Source organism: Pseudophryne corroboree, chromosome 7 (assembly GCF_028390025.1).
Source record: "Pseudophryne corroboree isolate aPseCor3 chromosome 7, aPseCor3.hap2, whole genome shotgun sequence".
NCBI lineage: Eukaryota > Metazoa > Chordata > Amphibia > Anura > Myobatrachidae > Pseudophryne > Pseudophryne corroboree.
The window spans coordinates 192,546,423-192,567,240 of NC_086450.1; the positions used below are offsets into that span (position 1 = coordinate 192,546,423).

At 48.4% G+C, this 20,818-nt stretch overlaps 1 protein-coding gene across 1 annotated transcript in view; it reads left to right on the forward strand.

The window, feature by feature from the left end:
* Positions 1-19,803, forward strand: part of LOC134944944 (sterol 26-hydroxylase, mitochondrial-like) — a 193,172-nt gene extending 173,369 nt beyond the window's left edge. The window contains exons 8-9 of the mRNA XM_063933891.1: positions 9,400-9,600; positions 19,570-19,803. Coding sequence (XP_063789961.1) covers positions 9,400-9,600; positions 19,570-19,692 — 324 coding nt within the window. The 3' untranslated portion in view covers positions 19,693-19,803. The remainder of the gene's footprint in view (positions 1-9,399; positions 9,601-19,569) is intronic.
* Positions 19,804-20,818: the final 1,015 nt, after the last annotated feature.

A 20,818-nucleotide genomic window follows, 5' to 3' on the forward strand; every position in this document is an offset into this window, starting at 1 on the left:
TTCAAGTCGGACAACGCCACCACAGTGGCTTACATAAATCATCAAGGTGGCACTCGAAGCCGTTTGGCAATAAAGGAAGTCTCACGGATTCTGCAATGGGCGGAAAGCCATCTACCGGCCATATTGGCAATATTCATTCTGGGAGTCCTGAATTGGGAAGCAGACTTTCTCAGTCGTCAGGACGTACACGCCGGAGAGTGGGGCCTCAAGCAGCATTCGTGGATGCGCTGGCGGTGCTGTGGAGGTTTCGGCTGCCGTACGTGTTCCCTCCGGTGTCTCTCCTGCCCAGGGTAATTCGGAAGTTCAAGCAAGAAAGAGGAATTCTGCTTCTCATAGCTCCAGCGTGGCCCAGACGGCACTGGTTCTCAGACCTGCAGGACCTATCGTCAAAGTGTCCAATTCTACTTCCACAATGCCCAGACCTCCTCGTTCAGGGCCCCTGTGTCTACCAGGACCTAGCCCGGCTGTCTTTTGACGGCGTGGCTCTTGAAGCTTCCGTCTTGAGGGCTAAAGGGTTTTCTGAGGCGGTCATTCAAACTATGTTGCGGGCCCGGAAACCGGCTTCGGATCGGATTTACTATATGGTCTGGCATTCTTACTTTCTTTGGTGCGCATCTAACGATTATGACGCTTCCAAGTTTAGTATAGCCAAGTTGTTGGCCTTTCTTCAGCAGGGCCTGGACTTAGGCCTGCGTCTGGCCTCCCTCAAGGTTCAAATATCTGCCTTGTCGGTGTGGTTTCAGAGAAAAATTGCGACCTTACCTGATGTGCATACCTTTACTCAGGGCTTGTTGCGTATCCAACCTCCCTATGTCCCGCCTGTGGCTCCTTGGGACTTGTCGGTGGTTTTGGAGGCGTTACAAGAGGCTCCGTTTGAACCTCTTGGTTCAGCTGATCTTAAGTGGCTTTCCCTTAAGATGGTGTTTCTGCTGGCTATTGCTTCAGCTAGAAGAGTGTCGGATTTGGGTGCCTTGTCTTGTAGTTCCCCATATCTGATATTTCACCGTGACCGGGCGGTTCTTAGGACTCGTCCCGGTTATTTGCCTAAGGTGGTTTCTTCGTTCCACCTTAATCAGGAGATTGTGGTACCGGCCTTTGTCTCTCCTGATCTGTCTCCCAAAGAGCGGTCTTTGGATGTGGTACGGGCTCTCCGTGTCACAATCCTGACTGTAGGTTTTATATTTGGTGACTTGCCCCTGCCATCTGTCCTGGATCCTGTGTCTTTTCACTCACGGAGTTAAACAGCTTGTCAGCACTATGAGTTTTCCTGAGTTCTCTGCCTGAGAGGTAATAGTTAATTAGCTCCACCTGTGGTGATCTCCTGTGTGAGGCTGAATTCAGTAATCTGAACTTTAGGTCTAAAAGCCAGCATCCTGTGTTTTGCAGAAGTCCAGGCTTCAGTGTTCTCTCGGCCTGCTAGGCCTCATTCTACATCACAGCCTTGGCTAGAGTAGTCACATGACAGTGTCTGTTCACCTGACCCAGAGTTGTCCAATCCTCTGCCAGCCTGAGACTGTCTGCATCACCTAATCCTGCTCACCAATCATCAAGGACCAGGAAGTATAAATCAGGAGGCTGAGTTAGAATCTGGGCCAGTTCCTCGTGTCACATACAGCCTTGTGTGAGTCTTTATGCTGAGCTCCCTTAAGGTAACCTTTGTACCTAAGTTCCTGTGGAAACTCTGTTCCCTTGTTACCGTTTGGTTTACTTGTGTGTTGCCATTTGATTTCACCATTTCCCTGAGTCTCAATGTAAAGGCACAGCTGCAATGTTTCGTCTTAAAGGCACAGTACTGAATTCCATGTTCTCCACTGAAAACCACAGCTGTCGTGTTTCAGTTTTACTACTGTTGTAGTTGGGATCTCCAGAGCTCAGTACTTCCGTGCTTCCAACACCTCCGTGCCTCAGCACCTCCGTGCTTCCAGCACCTCCGTGACTCAGCATCTCCGTGCCTCAGCACCTCAGTGCCTCAGTACCTCCGTGCTTCCAGCACCTCCGTGCCTCAGTACCTCCGTGACTCAGCATCTCCGTGCCTCAGCACCTCCGTGCCTCAGTACCTCCATGCCTCAGTACCTCCGTGCCTCAGTACCTCCGTACCTCCGTGCTTCCAGCACCTCCGTGCCTCAGTACCTCCGTGCCACAGCACCTCCGTGCCTCAGTACCTCCGTGCCTCAGCATCTCCGTGCTTCCAGCACCTCCGTGCCTCAGCACCCCAGTGTCTCTACGCACCCCACTGCCTCTACGCACCTCAGTGCCTCCACGCACCTCAGTGTCTCCAAGCACCTTAGTGTCTCCAAGCACCTTAGTGTCTCCAAGCACCTCAGTGTCTCCAAGCATCTCAGTGTCCCCAAGCACCCCGTGCCCTTTAGCACAGTTGTACCTGTTATTCTTCACTGATTCATCAGCGCCTTTCCAGTTCTGTCTTTCAGGAGACCTTCAGCGCCCACACGTGCTTCCTGTCTGCCGACCTCATCCTGCATGAGGAGAACCTGGATTCGGCCATCTCTGCCGCGGTTCCTCTTCCCAGTCACCGGAAGAGACCCCGAGACCACAACACTTCCAAACCAGGTCAGTGGTGGTATTTGTGTAGTCCTCCAGTCGCCCGCGCAGACTTCGCTAGCACCGGGTTCACAAAAACCTTAGTCATGTCAGTAGGAACTGGCCACATGGACCCGGCCGAAAGTGTTTGTCTGACGCAGGACCTCCTAAGCAATATTGCAGGACGCTTGGAAGGTCTGGAGTCGACTCAGCATCAATTGGCACAGTGTCTGCAGCGGAATTCTTTCTCCAGAGATTCTCTGACCTTCTGCTCTAAGACTCCTGACCAACTGCAGATTTTCTACCAGATGTTACTACAGTTACAAGAACTTTTGCCTAGTATTCTCTCTGTGATGCCTGATCTCCTCAGGAATACTACCAACGTTGTTGATCCTGTTTTGTCCCAACCAGTTAATAGAGTCTCTTCCTCTTTGCAAGGAAAAGTTGTTCATCAGAGCTATCCACGGCCCAAGCTCTCTGAAGCTGAACGTCAGCGGCGTAGGGATCTACACCTCTGTCTTTACTGTGGAAATTCCGGTCATTTTGTTAAAGACTGCATTCTTCGCAAGCCAGGGAATGGTGACAAATCTCAGTATCACAGTGCTCATGTCTACAAGTCATCCACAGTAGCCGATCCTGCTACTGCTGACGGGGGTATCAAGATGGCTACTCGGAAAGAGACTCAAATTTATGACTGGGGTCCGGTGATTAAAAGACCTTATCCCAAGTTGGGTGTCCAGAGAAGAATATTCAAGCCATTTAGAGTCACAGAGGAGTCCGGGTGTCCAGCCCCAGGAGGGGTGTCTTCAGAGTGTCTAGCCCCAGGAGGGGCGTCTTCAAAGTGTCTAGCCCCAGGAGGGGCGTCTTCAGAGTGTCCAGCCCCAGGGGGGGGCGTCCGTGTCTTCAGCCCCAGGAGGGGCGTCTTCAGAGTGTCCAGCCCCAGGAGGGGCGTCTTCAGAGTGTCCAGCCCCAGGAGGGGCGTCTTCAGAGTGTCCAGCCCCAGGAGGGGCGTCTTCAGAGTGTCCAGCCCCAGGAGGGGCGTCTTCAAAGTGTCTAGCCCCAGGAGGGGCGTCTTCAGAGTGTCCAGCCCCAGGGGGGGCGTCCGTGTCTTCAGCCCCAGTGAGGGGTACAGAGAGACTTCAGAGCGCTGCCCAGCCAAAGAGACTTCAGAGCGCTGCCCAGCCAGAGAGACTTCAGAGCGCTGCCCAGCCAGAGAGACTTCAGAGCGCTGCCCAGCCAGAGAGACTTCAGAGCGCTGCCCAGCCAGAGAGACTTCAGAGCGCTGCCCAGCCAGAGAGACTTCAGAGCGCTGCCCAGCCAGAGAGACTACAGAGCGCTGTCCAGCCAGTGAGACTACAGAGCGCTGTCCAGCCAGTGAGACTACAGAGCGCTGCCCTGCCAGAGAGTCTACAGAGCGCTGCCCAGCCAGAGAGTCTACAGAGTGCTGCCCAGCCAGAGAGTCTGCAGAGTGCTGCCCAGCCAGAGAGTCTGCAGAGTGCTGCCCAGCCAGAGAGTCTGCATAGTGCTGCCCAGCCAGAGAGTCTGCAGAGTGCTGCCCAGCCAGAGAGTCTTCAGAGTGCTGCCCAGCCAGAGAGTCTTCAGAGTGCTGCCCAGCCAGAGAGTCTTCAGAGTGCTGCCCAGCCAGAGAGTCTTCAGAGTGCTGCCCAGCCAGAGAGTCTTCAGAGTGCTGCCCAGCCAGAGAGTCTTCAGAGTGCTGCCCAGCCAGAGAGTCTTCAGAGTGCTGCCCTGCCAGATAGTCTACAGAGTGTTGCCCAGCCAGAGAATCTACAGAGTGCTGCCCAGCCCCGCGAAGAGGGGGCTCTTGCCTCAGCCCAGCCCCGTGAAGTGGGGGCTCTTGCCTCAGCCCAGCCCCGTGAAGTGGGGGCTCTTGCCTCAGCCCAGCCCCGTGAAGTGGGGGCTCTTGCCTCAGCCCAGACCCGTGAAGTGGGGGCTTTTGCCTCAGCCCAGCCCCGTGAAGAGGGGGCTCCTGCCTTAGTTCAGCCCCGTGAAGAAAGGGCTCAGTCCGTCCCGGTTCCAGCCGGCCCAGCAATACTCCAGGCCCAGCCTGGTCAGTTCGTTCCGGTTCCAGCCGGTCCAGTGTTACTCCAGGACCAGCCTGGTCAGTCTCCTTTGGTTCCGGCCAATTCAAGTATCCTCGGATCCAATCCAGTCCTACTCGTCCAGTCAAAGATTTCTCCAGTTTCAGCCTCTAAGCTTTCGTCTGATGGTTTACCACCTATTTACTTCGATGGAGATTTACTGCAATACGCCGCTCTGGTTGAACACTTTCTCTCTCGGATGGAGTCTGATCCTTCAGGTGCAGTAACTCCTTCCAACGTTACTCGATATCTGTTCCTGGCATTCAGAGGAAGAGCTTTGGAGTGGGCCAACATGCTTTTTGAGAGTAATGATCCTGTGTTCCATGACTTAGACTTTTAGTAATGCTGTGGTTAAAGAATTTGGTCCTAAACCTATGGAATCTGACTCGGTAAAGATATCCTGCTCTAAAGGGAATGCAGAAGGAAGTTTGTGCTGTCCTCCCAGGGATAATCTAAGAATCTCCTTCGGTAAGAATCCGACCATTAAAATTGCTCATGTTGGAGTCTCTCCTAGCCCAGAGAATTTAAAACTCCAGTGCACCTCCTTTTCATCTGCAAACTGTGTATCTATGGGAGATTCATATCTTCCATTAGACTTGGACTCAGACTCTGAATTTGATCCAGTTCATGATGCTACTCCTTTCTTGGGAGGCCCCATGTTTTCTAAGGAAGGTTTTTCTTTACAGGAGACCCCGCTGTCCTTGGTCAAAACCAAACGTTCCCGTAAGAAGAAGAGGCATCAACGAAGGTCCTAAATTCTTCTGTATGAATTTCTCAAGTTCCTCTAAGATTTAAGATGGGTGTCCGGAGTCCACCCTTGAAGAGGGGGATACTGTCACAATCCTGACTGTAGGTTTTATATTTGGTGACTTGCCCCTGCCATCTGTCCTGGATCCTGTGTCTTTTCACTCACGGAGTTAAACAGCTTGTCAGCACTATGAGTTTTCCTGAGTTCTCTGCCTGAGAGGTAATAGTTAATTAGCTCCACCTGTGGTGATCTCCTGTGTGAGGCTGAATTCAGTAATCTGAACTTTAGGTCTAAAAGCCAGCATCCTGTGTTTTGCAGAAGTCCAGGCTTCAGTGTTCTCTCGGCCTGCTAGGCCTCATTCTACATCACAGCCTTGGCTAGAGTAGTCACATGACAGTGTCTGTTCACCTGACCCAGAGTTGTCCAATCCTCTGCCAGCCTGAGACTGTCTGCATCACCTAATCCTGCTCACCAATCATCAAGGACCAGGAAGTATAAATCAGGAGGCTGAGTTAGAATCTGGGCCCGTTCCTCGTGTCACATACAGCCTTGTGTGAGTCTTTATGCTGAGCTCCCTTAAGGTAACCTTTGTACCTAAGTTCCTGTGGAAACTCTGTTCCCTTGTTACCGTTTGGTTTACTTGTGTGTTGCCATTTGATTTCACCATTTCCCTGAGTCTCAATGTAAAGGCACAGCTGCAATGTTTCGTCTTAAAGGCACAGTACTGAATTCCATGTTCTCCACTGAAAACCACAGCTGTCGTGTTTCAGTTTTACTACTGTTGTAGTTGGGATCTCCAGAGCTCAGTACTTCCGTGCTTCCAACACCTCCGTGCCTCAGCACCTCCGTGCTTCCAGCACCTCCATGACTCAGCATCTCCGTGCCTCAGCACCTCAGTGCCTCAGTACCTCCGTGCTTCCAGCACCTCCGTGACTCAGCATTTCTGTGCCTCAGCACCTCCGTGCCTCAGTACCTCCATGCCTCAGTACCTCCGTGCCTCAGTACCTCCATGCCTCAGTACCTCCGTGCCTCAGTACCTCCGTGCTTCCAGCACCTCCGTGCCTCAGTACCTCCGTGCCACAGCACCTCCGTGCCTCAGTACCTCCGTGCCTCAGCATCTCCGTGCTTCCAGCACCTCCGTGCCTCAGCACCCCAGTGTCTCTACGCACCCCACTGCCTCTACGCACCTCAGTGTCTCCAAGCACCTCAGTGTCTCCAAGCACCTCAGTGTCTCCAAGCACCTCAGTGTCTCCAAGCACCTTAGTGTCTCCAAGCACCTCAGTGTCTCCAAGCATCTCAGTGTCCCCAAGCACCCCGTGCCCTTTAGCACAGTTGTACCTGTTATTCTTCACTGATTCATCAGCGCCTTTCCAGTTCTGTCTTTCAGGAGACCTTCAGCGCCCACACGTGCTTCCTGTCTGCCGACCTCATCCTGCATGAGGAGAACCTGGATTCGGCCATCTCTGCCGCGGTTCCTCTTCCCAGTCACCGGAAGAGACCCCGAGTCCACAACACTTCCAAACCAGGTCAGTGGTGGTATTCGTGTAGTCCTCCAGTCGCCCGCGCAGACTTCGCTAGCACCGGGTTCACAAAAACCTTAGTCATGACACTCCGTATCTATGTGAAGAGAACTGCTTCTGTTAGGAAATCTGATTCTCTCTTTATTCTGTTTGTGTTTCACAAACGGGGCTGGCCTGCTCACAAGCAGACTTTGGCCAGATGGATTAGAATGGTGATTGCACATGCTTATGTGAAGGCTGGTCTATCAGCTACTGCTCACATTACGGCCCATTCTACACAGTCCATTGGACCTTCTTGGGCGGACCGCCGTGGTGCGACCCTTGAACAATTGTGCAAGGCGGCTACGTGGTCCTCAGTGAACACGTTCATAAGGTTCTATGCCTCCGATGCTGCCGCTTCCCAGGATGCTTCCTTTGGACGCCGGGTTCTTGTGCCCGCTGCAGTGCATCCCCTTCATAAGGATTTGCTTTAGGACATCCCCAATGTCTATCCTTGTGGAGCCCAGTGTACCCCGCAGCAGAAAACGAGTTTTATGGTAAGAACTTACCTTTGTTAAAACTATTTCTGCGAGGTACACTGGGCTCCACAAGGCGCCCACCCTGACGCACTTAGCTTCTTTGGGTTGGTATGGCATTTGGCGCTGACACTTCTCCTGTCGGGAGAGTGTGGTGTTTGTGGCAACTTGCAGTTGTCATCTCTTTTACTTGCTACTGCATTGGGCTGGTTAACAAAACTGAGCTCCTGTGCACGGAGGCGGGGTGATATAGGAGGCGGCGCTATGCATCTTGGGAAGAAGGTCAAAGCTTTTGAGCCTGTTGGTGCTTTGGATCAAGATCCTACTCTACACCCCAATGTCTATCCTTGTGAAGTTTTAACAAAGGTAAGTTCTTACAATAAAACTCATTTTTTCATTAATTCACTTTTCGCATTTTTTGTATGAATGTTTTAGTACCCCCTTTTTGTCACCTTTATTGTTATTTTCAGGAGCACTGTTAATGTATATATCAATGATCATTTAACTTTTTAATAGATAGTGCTGGAGATACAGTAATTACATATGCATATCCCATAATTCTAAGCATCAACCCAGTTTGGGCATATTATATCTACAAGCGCAATCACATAACTTTGCATTTTAAAATTTAGCCCCAAGAAAGGGGAGGTGTCTGGTATCTTTTTGAATTCTCTTACCACTCAGCTGTATCTATAAGGGGCATATTTATATTCGGCCCAACATCTCTCTCCCTCAGTGTACTAGTCATTCCTGAGACTTGGGATTTATTTTCATCCCATGTCTCAATGGTGTAAAAACAGATAAAATACTGACAGGGAAGTTGTGCCATACATTCTATGAAATAGGAGGGATTTTAATCAAGACCCAATGTGGAGTAGTCTATAGCAACAACACTTTAACTATAAATTGAATCTGTATTTAGACATATTCATATACAGCTGAGTGACAGGCTTTAGTACTCTGAAATATAGCATACATACAGATTGCCAACCCTGGGCAGTCTCCCCCCTCAGTTGTGAGGTTAGGGATTTTCTGAATAAGTTATAGAAGAATTCTATGGAGATTTTTTTCGTATAATAGTTTTTAAAACACTTTTTTCAATGTCTTTTGACTATTACTAATTGAATTGTTGCTTTTTATGAATCCCCTTTTATTTGGAATACTAATAAAGGTTATATATTAGCTATTGTGTAACTTTCTGTGCAATTTCTTCTCTTCTTTTGCATGTTGTGAATGATGACAAACCAGCATACATTTCAAAGAAAATCTGGAGTTTCAAGAAAATCTCCTGATACAAGTCCTTTTGGACTGTTAACGATCATTGGTCCTAATTCAGACCTGATCGCTAGGATGCATTTTTTGCATCCCTGCGATCAGGTAGTCGCTGCCTACAAGGGGAGGGGGAAATCGCCGTGTAGGGGTGCTGTAGCATGTGCAGGAAAGCTGCACAAACTGGGGCTTTTGCAGTCTCTGCACAGCTCAGGACTTACTCTTCCAGTGCGATGATCGGGGCTGGAGCGGACGTCAGAAACAATCCCTCCAAACGCCTGGTCCCTCCTGCTTTTTTCTGGACACTCCTCTAAAACTGTCAGTTGCCACCCGCAAACGGCCTCTTTCTGTCAGTTACCTTGCGATCGCTTTTTTCACACCATCCCGGCACTGCAACCCGGCACGCCTGCGTATTGCGGTGCATGCACAGTTCAGATCTGCTTGCCCGCTGTGTGAAAACGCACAGTAGCGATCAGGTTTGAATCGGCCCCATTGGCAGTGAATGTTCAAACATGTCTAGTTTAGATGAAATGCCACCTTTTCTCTGAATGGTATGCTGGTGCTGATTTGTTCTAAAGACTGGAGAGTCTCTACAGTATATTGATTATTCTAGATCATGCACATGTTTTCTTTAGGGTGTCTATACAGTACATGCTTTATGAGATTGCACACAGTCCTCTGTTTCATTCATGTATTATCTCTTCTCGCAGACGCTCTTTGTTCTAAGTCATTATGCCATCGCCAGAGATGAAGCTAATTTCTCAAATCCAGAAAAGTTTTTTCCTCAGCGCTGGCTACGGGACAAGGGAATGACCCATCATCCGTTTAGTTCTATTCCCTTTGGGTATGGGGTGCGAGCCTGTGCTGGTAAACGGATCGCTGAGCTGGAGATGCACCTAGCACTGTCTCAGGTTAGTCCTTATAACGATCTAAAAGAGGGATAATGTCATCCAGACATTGGGGCTGATTCTGAGGTGGACACGCAGCGGGCGCATCCGTCTGATCTGCGCATGCTGCAGTGCGATTGCATGGCCTTACACTTTCCAGGATGCAGACACAGTGTGATTGACAGCCGCGTGCGCTCGTAGGGTGGCGACGCTGTGTTGGGGGGCGGGGCAGGCTGAACGGGGGCGGGACCATTTTCGGGGCGGCTGCATGATGTCACACGCACCTGCTCCAATTTAAAAAAAAATGGCGGCCGACCACCTGGCTGTGCTGCCAGGGGTCAACGCATTGGCAGGCGGCCTCACACATGCTGCGTGCCTTGCCCTGTGCATGTGAGGAGATGGACGCAGATCTGTCTGCGTATGCAGCGATCTGCATCCATCTCTGAATCAGCCCCATTGTCATTTATAGCGTAATTAAGCAGCCAGTGTATATTATGATATGTTGGTGTAGGACGGTAAATGTAATGTTTCACCTTCTTCTTGCTTGTCAGTCCCTGGTTTAGTCCTTCATTAAAAGCTCACTATTTACTGCCATATTTCTACGAAGATCTGTTCCACATCTTAGGTCATTAAAGGGCATTGGCGTACTATATTAAATGCACACCCTGCACCTATATAATTATACTCCCCCCCCCCCCCCCACCACCACCTTCATCTCTGGGGTCCCGCATCCGACGCAATCACAGTAGAAGCCAGGCACCATGATGTTCCCAGATACCTGCTCCATGGAGCCTGCACAAAAAGCATTTCCTCTCTTAGATTGATCCTCCTAAGGGGAATATTTACTAAGCATTGAATATCAAAACTATTATTTGCGGCGTTACCTGCCAAATTTAAAATGGCAATAATGTTGAATGGTGGACGCAGAAAAAGATCATATCACAAATACAATCCAACCTATTGTCTATCATGTAAGGGCCTTTCCCTTTATTACAGATGTGTCCTCTTCTAACTTTGTTTCATTTGCTACTGTGATGCGTACACATCCTGGTTTCGTTATGCCATGGGAGGCTGCAAGCATTTGCAACCTGTACCCACCATTTACTGCTGCCACTGGTGACTGGCCTGGCTCAGCTGAGGAGAATAAACAGATTAGGGCGAACTACTACATTTCCATAGTCAGTTTAAGGTTAATAATGACCCCGGCATCGACTCAGCTCTATGGCTCTGCCCTCCATGTTGCAACTCTCCTCCTGGCTTTGCCTCCTGGACGGTTCTGCAATAATACAGTACGTTGTCCCATCCACCTGCCTTGCTTGGCAGAGAGGAATGGTGTCCTTTACCTGTTCTGCACTCTGCAGGAACATACAGTGGTGGTGGGAGGTTAAACTTCATTTTGTAGAAAGAGGCACCTATGTGGGAAGGCTACTAGTGTGTCTTGCACATGAGCCCACTATATTCTTAAAATGTCCCTGACCACCTCACTGGACCTAAATCCATTCAGGTGCCCACAATTGTATTTGTACACTGCTTTTCTTTTACATGCTGCACTTACTTTAGCTTAAGCAGTATGAGTTGCAACTCCTGTTCCCAGTGGTGCAAGTAGAAATAATTTCTTAGTGGTACTGGGTGCTGAGAAATGGGCGTGGTCATGTGTTGTGAGGGGGCGTGGCCACGTGCTGATAGTGGGAGTGGCTACATGACACTAGTGGCGTGGCCACACGACAGCCCTTTTTTGGGGGGAATCTGGAGGCAAGGCTAAAAATATATAGTAATGCCTCCAGTATAATAGAAATATATATAGTGATACCTCCAGTATAATAGAAATATATAGTAATGCCAATTTAATAACAATATATAGTAATGCCTCCATTATAACAGGAAAATACAGCCACTGTTGCACTCGCAGTAACCCTGACAAAGTGGGAGGAGCCGTCATGCTGCCAAGCACCATGGTCTTTTCTCTAACGTCCTAGTGGATGCTGGGGACTCCGTCAGGACCATGGGGAATAGCGGGCTCCGCAGGAGACAGGGCACATCTAAAAAAGCTTTTAGGTCACATGGTGTGTACTGGCTCCTCCCCCTATGACCCTCCTCCAAGCCTCAGTTAGGTTTTTGTGCCCGTCCGAGAAGGGTGCAATCTAGGTGGCTCTCTTAAAGAGCTGTTTAGAAAAGTTTTTTTTTAGGTTTCATTCAGTGATTCCTGCTGGCAACAGGATCACTGCAACGAGGGACTTAGGGGAGAGATCTCCAACTCACCTGCGTGCAGGATGGATTGGGATCTTAGGCTACTGGACACTGAGCTCCAGAGGGAGTCGGAACACAGGTCAGCCTGGGGTTCGTCCCGGAGCCGCGCCGCCGATCCCCCTTACAGACGCTGAAGAAGACGGCAGAACGGAGGTCCGGAAACAGGCGGCAGAAGACTTCACAGTCTTCATGAAGGTAGCGCACAGCACTGCAGCTGTGCGCCATTGTTGTCACACGGCTCACTGACCTAGTCACGGAGGGTGCAGGGCGCTGCTGGGGGCGCCCTGGGCAGCAATATAAGTACCTTATTGGCAAAATAAATACATCACATATAGCCATTAAGGCTATATGTATGTATTTTAACCCAGGCCAGTTCTTAAAAACCGGGAGAAAAAACCCGCCGAAAAAGGGGCGGAGCTTATTCTCCTCAGCACACAGCGCCATTTTCCCTCACAGAAAGGCTGAGGGGAAGGCTCCCATGCTCTCCCCTGCACTGCACTACAGAAACAGGGTTAAAACAGAGAGGGGGGGCACTGATTTGGCGATATAAATATATATTAAATGCTATAAGGGAGGAACACTTTTATAAAGGTTGTCCCTGTATAATTATAGCATTTTGGTGTGTGCTGGCAAACTCTCCCTCTGTCTCCCCAAAGGGCTAGTGGGTCCTGTCCTCTATCAGAGCATTCCCTGTGTGTGTGCTGTATGTCGGTACGTGTGTGTCGACATGTATGAGGAAAATGTTGGTGAGGAGGCGGAGCAAATTGCCTGTAATGGTGATGTCACTCTCTAGGGAGTCGACACCGGAATGGCTGGCTTACTTGTGGAAGTACGTGATCATGTCAACACGCTGCGAGCCGGTTGACGACATGAGACGACCGGCAAACAAATTAGTACCTGTCCAGGCGTCTCAGACACCGCCAGGGGCTTGTAAAAACGCCCATTTACCTCAGGGACACTGACTCCAGGGTCGACGGTGAAGAAACAAACGTATTTTCCTTTAGGGCCACACGTTACATGTTAAGGGCATGAAGGAGGTGTTACATATTTCTGATACTACAAGTACCACAAATAAGGGTATTTTGTAGGGTGTAAATAAACTACTTGTAGTTTTGCCTGAATCAGAAAAATTAAATGAAGTGTGTGATGATACGTGGGGTTCCTCCGATAGAAAGTTATGGGCGGTATACCCTTTCCCGCCAGAAGTAAGGGCGAGTTGGGAAACACACCTTAGGGTGGATAAGGCGCTCACACGCTTATAAAAACAAGTGGCGGTACCGTCTCCAGATACGGCCGCCCTCAAGGAGCCAGCTGATAGGAAGCTGAAAAATAGCCTAAGAAGTATATACACACATACTGGTGTTATACTACGACCAGCAATCGCCTCAGACTGGATGTGCAGCGCTGAGGGGGCTTGGTCGGATTTCCTGACTGAAAATTTTGATACCCTTGACAGGGACAAGATTTTATTGTCTATAGAGCATTTTAAGGATGCATTTCTATATATGCGTGATGCGCAGAGGGATATTTGCATTCTGGCATCAAGAGTAAATGTGATGTCCATATCTGCCAGACGAAGACACGACAGTGGTCAGGTGAGGCAGATTCCAGACGGCACATGGAAGTATTGCCGTATAAAAGGGCGGTCCATCGGACCTGGTGGCCATGGCGACAGCTGAAAAATCCACCTTTTGTTCCCCGAGTCACATCTCAGCAGAAAAGGACACAGTCTTTTCATTCTCAGTCCTTTCGTCCCCATACGGGCAGGCGGGCAAAGGCCAGTCATATCTGCCCAGGGGTAGAGGAAAGGGAAGAAGACTGCAGCAAGCAGCCCATTCCCAGGAACAGAAGCCCTTCACAGCTTCTGCCAAGTCCGCAGCATGACGCTGGGGCAGTACAAGTGGACTCAGGTGCGGTAGGGGGTCATCTCAAGAGTTTCAGCACGCAGTGGGCTCACTCGCAAGGGGACTCCTGGATCCTACATGTAGTATCCCAGGTGTACATTGGAAATTCGAGACGTCTCCTCCTCACAAGTTCCGGAAGTCTGTTTTACCAACGTCTACCTCCGACAGGGAGGCAGTATGGGAAACAATTCACAGGCTGTATTCCCAGCAGGTGATAATCAAAGTACCCCTCCTACAACAAGGGAGGGGGTATTATTCCACACTATATTGTGGTACTGAAGCCAAACGGCTCGGTGAGATCTGTAATATTTGAACACTTACATACAAGCGTTCAAATCAAGATGGAGTCACTCAGAGCAGTGATAGCGAACCAGGAAGAAGGGGACGAGATGGTGTCACTGGATATCAGGGACATTTACCTACATGTCCAAATTTGCCCTTCTCACCAAGGGTACTTCAGGTTCGTGGTACAGAACTGTCACTATCAGTTCAGACGCTGCCGTTTAGATTGTCCACGGCGCCCCGGGTCTTTACCAAGGTAATGGCCGAAATGATGATTCTTCTTAAAAGAAACTTGGACGCTTTCCTGATAAGGGCAAGGTCCAGAGAACAGTTGGAGGTCGGAGTAGCACTATCTTTAATAGTTCTACGACAGCACGAGTGGATTCTAAATATTCCAAAATCGTAGCTTTTCCGAGGACACGTCTACTGTTCCTAGGGATGATTCTGGACACAGTCCAGAAAAAGGTGTTTCTCCCAGAGGAGAAAGCCAGGGAGTTATCCGAGCTAATCGGGATCCTCCTAAAACCAGGAAAAGTGTCAGTGCATCATTGCACAAGAGTCCTGGTAAAAATGGTGGCTTATTACGAAGCAATTCCATTCGGCAGATTTCACGCAAGAACTCTTCAGTGGGATCTGCTGGACAAATGGTCCGGATCGCATCTTCAGATGCATCAGCGGATAACCCTATATCCAAGGACAAGGGTGTCTCTCCTGTGGTGATTACAGAGTGCTCATCTTCTAGAGGGCCACAGATTCAGCATTCAGGATTGGATGCTGGTAACCACGGAGGCCAGCCTGAGAGGCTGGGGAGCAGTCACACAGGGAAAAAATTTCCAGGAAAGTGTGATCAAGTCTGGAGAATTCTCTCCACATAGATGGAGCTAAGAGCGAAATTATAAGGCTCTAAACTTAGCAAGACCTCTGCTTCAAGGTCAGCCGGTATTGATCCAGTGGGATAACATCACGGCAGTCGCCCACGTAAACAGAAAGGGCGACACAAGAAGCTGGAGGGCAGTGAAAACACTGCAAGGATTTTTCGCTAGGCGGAAAATCATGTGATAGCACTGTCAGCAGTGTTCTCTCCGGGAGTGGACGACTGGGAAGCAGACTTCCTCAGCAGGCATGACCTCCACCTGGGAGAGTGGGAACTTCATAGGGAAGTTTTTCCGCATGATTGTGAGCCATTGGCAAAGACCAAAGGTGAAAATGATGGCGTCCCGCCCGAACAAAAAACGGGACAGGTATTGCGCCAGGTCATGAGACCTTCAGGCGATAGCTGTGGATGTCCTGGTAACACCGTGGGTGTAACAGTCGGTGTATGTGTTCCCTCCTCTGCTTCTCATAACCAAGGTATTGAGAATTATAAGACATAGAGGAGTATGAACTATACTCGTGACTCCGGATTGGCCAAGAGGGACTTGGTACCCGGAACTTCAAGAGATGCTCACAGAGGACTAAGGGCCTGGGGAGCTAAGAAGGGACTTGCTTCAGCAGGTACCATGTCTATTCCAAGACTTACCGCGGCTGCGTTTGACGGCATGGCGGTTGAATGCCGGATCCTGAAGGAAAAAGGCATTCCATAAGAGGTCATACCTACCCTGGTCAAAGCCAGGAAGGAGGTGATCGCACAACGTCATCACCACATGTGGTGAAAATATGTTGCGTGGGTGAGGCCAGGAAGGCCCCACGAAGAAAATTCAACTAGGTCGATTTCTACACTTCCTGAAAACAGGAGTGTTTTGAGCCTAAAATTGGGGTTCTTTAAGGTTTTAAGTTTCGGCCCTGTAGAATTTCTTCCGAAAAGAATTGACTTCAGTTCCTGAAGTCCAGATTGTCAAGGGAGTATTGTATATACACCCCTTTTTTGTGCCTCTAGTGGCACCGTGGGATCTCAACATAGTGTTGGGATTCCTTAAAATCATATTGGTTTGAACCGCTCAAATCTGTGGATTTGAAATATATCACATGGAAAGTGAACATGCTGTTGACCAATATCTCACATGGACAGTGACCATGCTGTTGGTCCTGGCCTCGGCCAGGCGTTTGTCAGAATGGGCGGCTTTGTCTTGCAAAAGCCCATATTTAATTTTCCATTCGGACAGGGCAGAACTGGGACTCGTCTCCAGTTTTCTTCCTAAGGGGGTGTCAGGTTTTTCACCTGAAACAACCTATTATGGTGCCTGCGGCTTCTAGGGACTTGGAGGACTCCAAGTTACTAGACGTTGTCAGGACCCTAAAAATATATATATATATATATATATATATATATATATAGTTAGGATGGCTGGAGTCAGAAAGTCTGACTTGCTGTTTATATTGTATGGCACCCAACAAGATGGGTGCTCCTGCGTCTAAACAGACGATTGCACGTTGGATCTGTAGCACAATCCAACTTGCACATTCTGTGGCAGGCGTGCCACAGCCTAAATCTGTAAAGGCCCACTCCACTAGGAAAGTGGGCGCATCTTGGGCGGCTGCCCAAGGGGTCTCGGCATTACAACTTTGCCGAGCAGCTACGTGGTCAGGGGAGAACACGTTTGTAAAATTTTACAAATTTGATACTCTGGCTAAGGAGGACCTGGAGTTCTCTCATTCGGTGCTGCAGAGTCATCCGCACTCTCCCGCCCGTTTGGGAGCTTTGGTATAATCCCCATGGTCCTGACGGAGTCCCCAGCATCCACTAGGACGTTAGAGAAAATAAGAATTTACTTACCGATAATTCTATTTCTCGTAGTCCGTAGTGGATGCTGGGCGCCCATCCCAAGTGCGGTTTGTCTGCAATGCTTGTACATAGTTATTGTTACAAAAATCGGGTTATTCTTGTTGTGAGCCATCTTTTCAGAGGCTACTTCGTTTTGTTATCATACTGTTAACTGGGTTCAGATCACAAGTGGTACGGTGTGATTGGTGTGGCTGGTATGAGTCTTACCCGGGATTCAAGATCCTTCCTTATTGTGTACGCTCGTCCGGGCACAGTACCTAACTGAGGCTTGGAGGAGGGTCATAGGGGGAGGAGCCAGTACACACCATGTGACCTAAAAGCTTTTTTAGATGTGCCCTGTCTCCTGCGGAGCCCGCTATTCCCCATGGTCCTGACGGAGTCCCCAGCATCCACTACGGACTACGAGAAATAGAATTATCGGTAAGTAAATTCTTATTGTTGTTTTGTGGCACATTATAATTGTGGTAATGGCAAAGTGTGTGGCCGGTGGTACTGCGTACCCGCAGCCAAATTCTTAAGGGTACTCCGTACCCGCATACTTGCACCATTGCCTGTTCCCATATCTGACCTAAAGCCACCCATTCCCCCATATTGTCTCCCTCTGCACATGTGCACAACAGGTCCTGCACATGCTCAGTTCCCCAAACATTATATTTGTACATAAACCAGTCGGGCCCATAGTTTGTACTGTTAATATACTGAAAAAAGTGCAAATTATACTCAGATGAGCAGTATGCCTATCATAAAATATAGACTGGTGATCATGGCGATAGGAAACCTTTTTCAGACCAGTTTATGGAAGAAAATATTGCCAGGGGAAGTGATCCCCAGTGAAATTGATTAGCAACAGTAATTGCCTACAGTATTTACATACTGCGCTCCGAGAGATAAAAACAGAGCTATAAAGTAAAGAACAGGCTGTGCTCCAAGGGATAAAGGCAGAGGGATGTCCAAGTGGGCTGGTATGGGTGTGACACTGCAAATTGGCATGATTACACCGAGTGGTAAGGGACCATGAATTGTGTTATTACATCCCTATCCTGCCCAGATATGGGATTATTGGGGGTCATTCCGACCCGATCGCTCGCTGCAGTTTGTCGCAGCGCAGCGATCGGGTCAGAACTGCGCATGCGCCAGCGCCGCAGTGCGCCGGCGCATGGCAGCTTTCGTTACTTAGCGATCGCCTCTGAGACAGAGGCGGTCGCTAGGCAGGAGGGAGGGGGTCCGGCCAACGCAGGCATGGCCGGACCGTTGGGGGGGCGGGCCGCGGCCGCTGTGTGACATCTCACGCAGCCGCTGCGGCCAGCGGGAGCGACGAGCAACTCCCGGCCAGCCGCAGGAACTGCGCTGGCCAGGAGTTACTCCTCAAATACAAAGGCATCGCCTCTGTGCGTTGCTTTTGTATTTGTGCGGGTGGGCCGGCACTGACATGTGGGGCGGACTAGCCCTGTGCTAGGCGTCCCCCCACATGTCAGGGAAAATTATCATAGCTGTGCTAAATATAGCACAGCTACGATCAACTCGGAATGACCACCATTGTCTCTTCTCCTCCGAATTCATGAGTCTCTGAGAATTTTTGTGAGAGTGGACAAACATGTCACTCTCTAGGCCAGTTTAGGGTCAAATGCAGGATTTACTGGGTTTCCCTATATATACTGTAACATACAGTATTATACCAACGCGTTTCGTCCTTCAGGACTTCATCAAGAAGTCCTGACGGACGAAACGCGTTGGTAATTTCATGATCTTTCCTAGACTGACCTCCCTATCTAAGATAAGCACTTTACATATATATCTTTTACTTGATGTGAATTTTGTATTATCATTTTTTTACTCTCATTTTTTAATGAACTCTCATGCTCAAGTCTTTTTTTAAAGATAATCGGATTGTTTTATGTAAAATAAATATGTATTTTTTATAAAAACTATCATATTCTTACATGTTCCTTCACGATAGACACCATTGGTCGCTGATGCCCATATTACTGATTTTTATGTAACTTTACAGCAGCTTACCACCGCTGTCTTATTTAGGGGCCCGCTGACACCCTTTGTACCAAGGGAGTGTTATTTTGGACATTTTTTATTATACACTTGTTTTCTCAAGTATAATACCACAAGTGGCGCTGTTTTTTTTCTTTTCTAACTATATATATATATATATATATATATATATAGAGTAATATTATATTATTGTAATATAAATGATTGTAATTAGTTCAGTTCATCCACTGACTTTAGTAATATAATGCATTAGGGCCCTCATTCCGAGTTGTTCGCTTGCTAGCTGCTTTTAGCAGCATTGCACACGCTAGGCCGCCGCCCTCTGGGAGTGTATCTTAGCATAGCAGAATTGCGAACGAAAGATTAGCAGATTTGCGAATAGAAAATTCTTAAAGTTTCTGAGTAGCTCCAGACTTACTCTTACATTGCGATCAGTTCAAACAGTTTCGTTCCTGGTTTGACGTCACAAACACACCCAGCGTTCGCCCAGACACTCCCCCGTTTCTCCAGCCACACCCGCGTTTTTTCCCAAAAACGGCAGCGTTTTTCCGCACACACCCATAAAACGGCCAGTTTCCGTCCAGAAACACCCACTTCCTGTCAATCACACTCCGATCACCAGAACGATGAAAAATCCTAGTTATGCCGTGAGTAAAATACCTAACTTTTGAGTAAAATAACTAAGCGCATGCGCTCTGCGAACCTTGCGCATGCGCAGTAAGCAACTAATCGCAATATAGCGAAACTCGGCAACGAGCGAACAACTCAGAATGAGGGCCCAGCTTAATAACAGAAGGTTATTAATTCTCTCCCTTACTTTGCTTTCTCCGGCAGATGATCAGGATGTTTGAGATTAAACCAGACTCTCAGCTTGGAAATGTGAAATCCATTGCTCGAATCGTCCTTACACCAAGCAAACCCATCAACCTGCGCTTTATAGATAGGAAGTCAGTTTAAGTATTAGAAAGTCAAATACGGACACTTAATAACTATCAATACTTGATAGACGTCACAATTCACTGAATATATTTTATGTAAAAGTGTACAAATTAAAGTTTACAAATGTCAGCAATTTACAATTTTTGGGTTTCAGAGTCAAGTAACAAACAACTATATGTGAGATAAAAATAAATGTTAAACATGGATTACTATCACTTTCACTGTAGTTTTATATAACACTGACCATTAACAATTAGCATCAGGAAAATTGGAGTTACATTGTAAGGTGTACTTGTAACCAAGAGAATATCACTAAGGGACCTTATTTAGAGGAGGACGCTAATGCAGTAGCTGCTGTGACTTTTATCACAGCTGCTACTGCAAATTTATGCTATTGCCACAGCTGATGGGCTGTCTATCAACGGCTGCGGTTCTAATACACTGTGGTACGCAAAAAGTCACACCATGGAGCGGACATTAATATTAAAGCAACCCTTGCTCAGAATGTCCGATGGTACATGGCCACCGTTGCCAGTGGAACTACGTCTGTTGACGTAGTCCCTGACACCGTCATGCCCACCGACGACAGCCACCCCACAGTCACCGCTCAGGAACGCCTATTGGAATTGTATGGTTCTCCATGGGGATGCATGTGCAGTGGCCTTGGATGCATATGCCGATTTTAAACATTGGACACTTGCGATGTTTTAAATGTGTCCAGACCTCCTAGTATGAATTTGGATTAATTTAAGGGTAGTGTTCCAGTTGAACTCTCGTTTTATTGATTAACTTTTATTTCTTAATTTAAAAATGTGGTGTAGTCCCGCATATATTTACAGTACAGATGTGTCTTCATACACTATTAATGCAGTCACTCCAAACAGCCCTTCTTGGTCCCGTGCGACTCTGCTTGTGCTGAGCATCTTTTTCCCTTGATTGTGCATCTTTGTTGCACTAAATAAACAATTGGATGTGACAAAACCGGTTGATGAGGCTGCACTGATTAATTTGATATGCAACACTTCTACATCTGTGGGCCTAATTTCAGAGATGTATGTTAAAACCTAATGTTTCCGCACATGTCCAATGTTTAACGCACTATACATATGCAGATGTGGGGCTGCAATGTTGCTCATAGTATCCT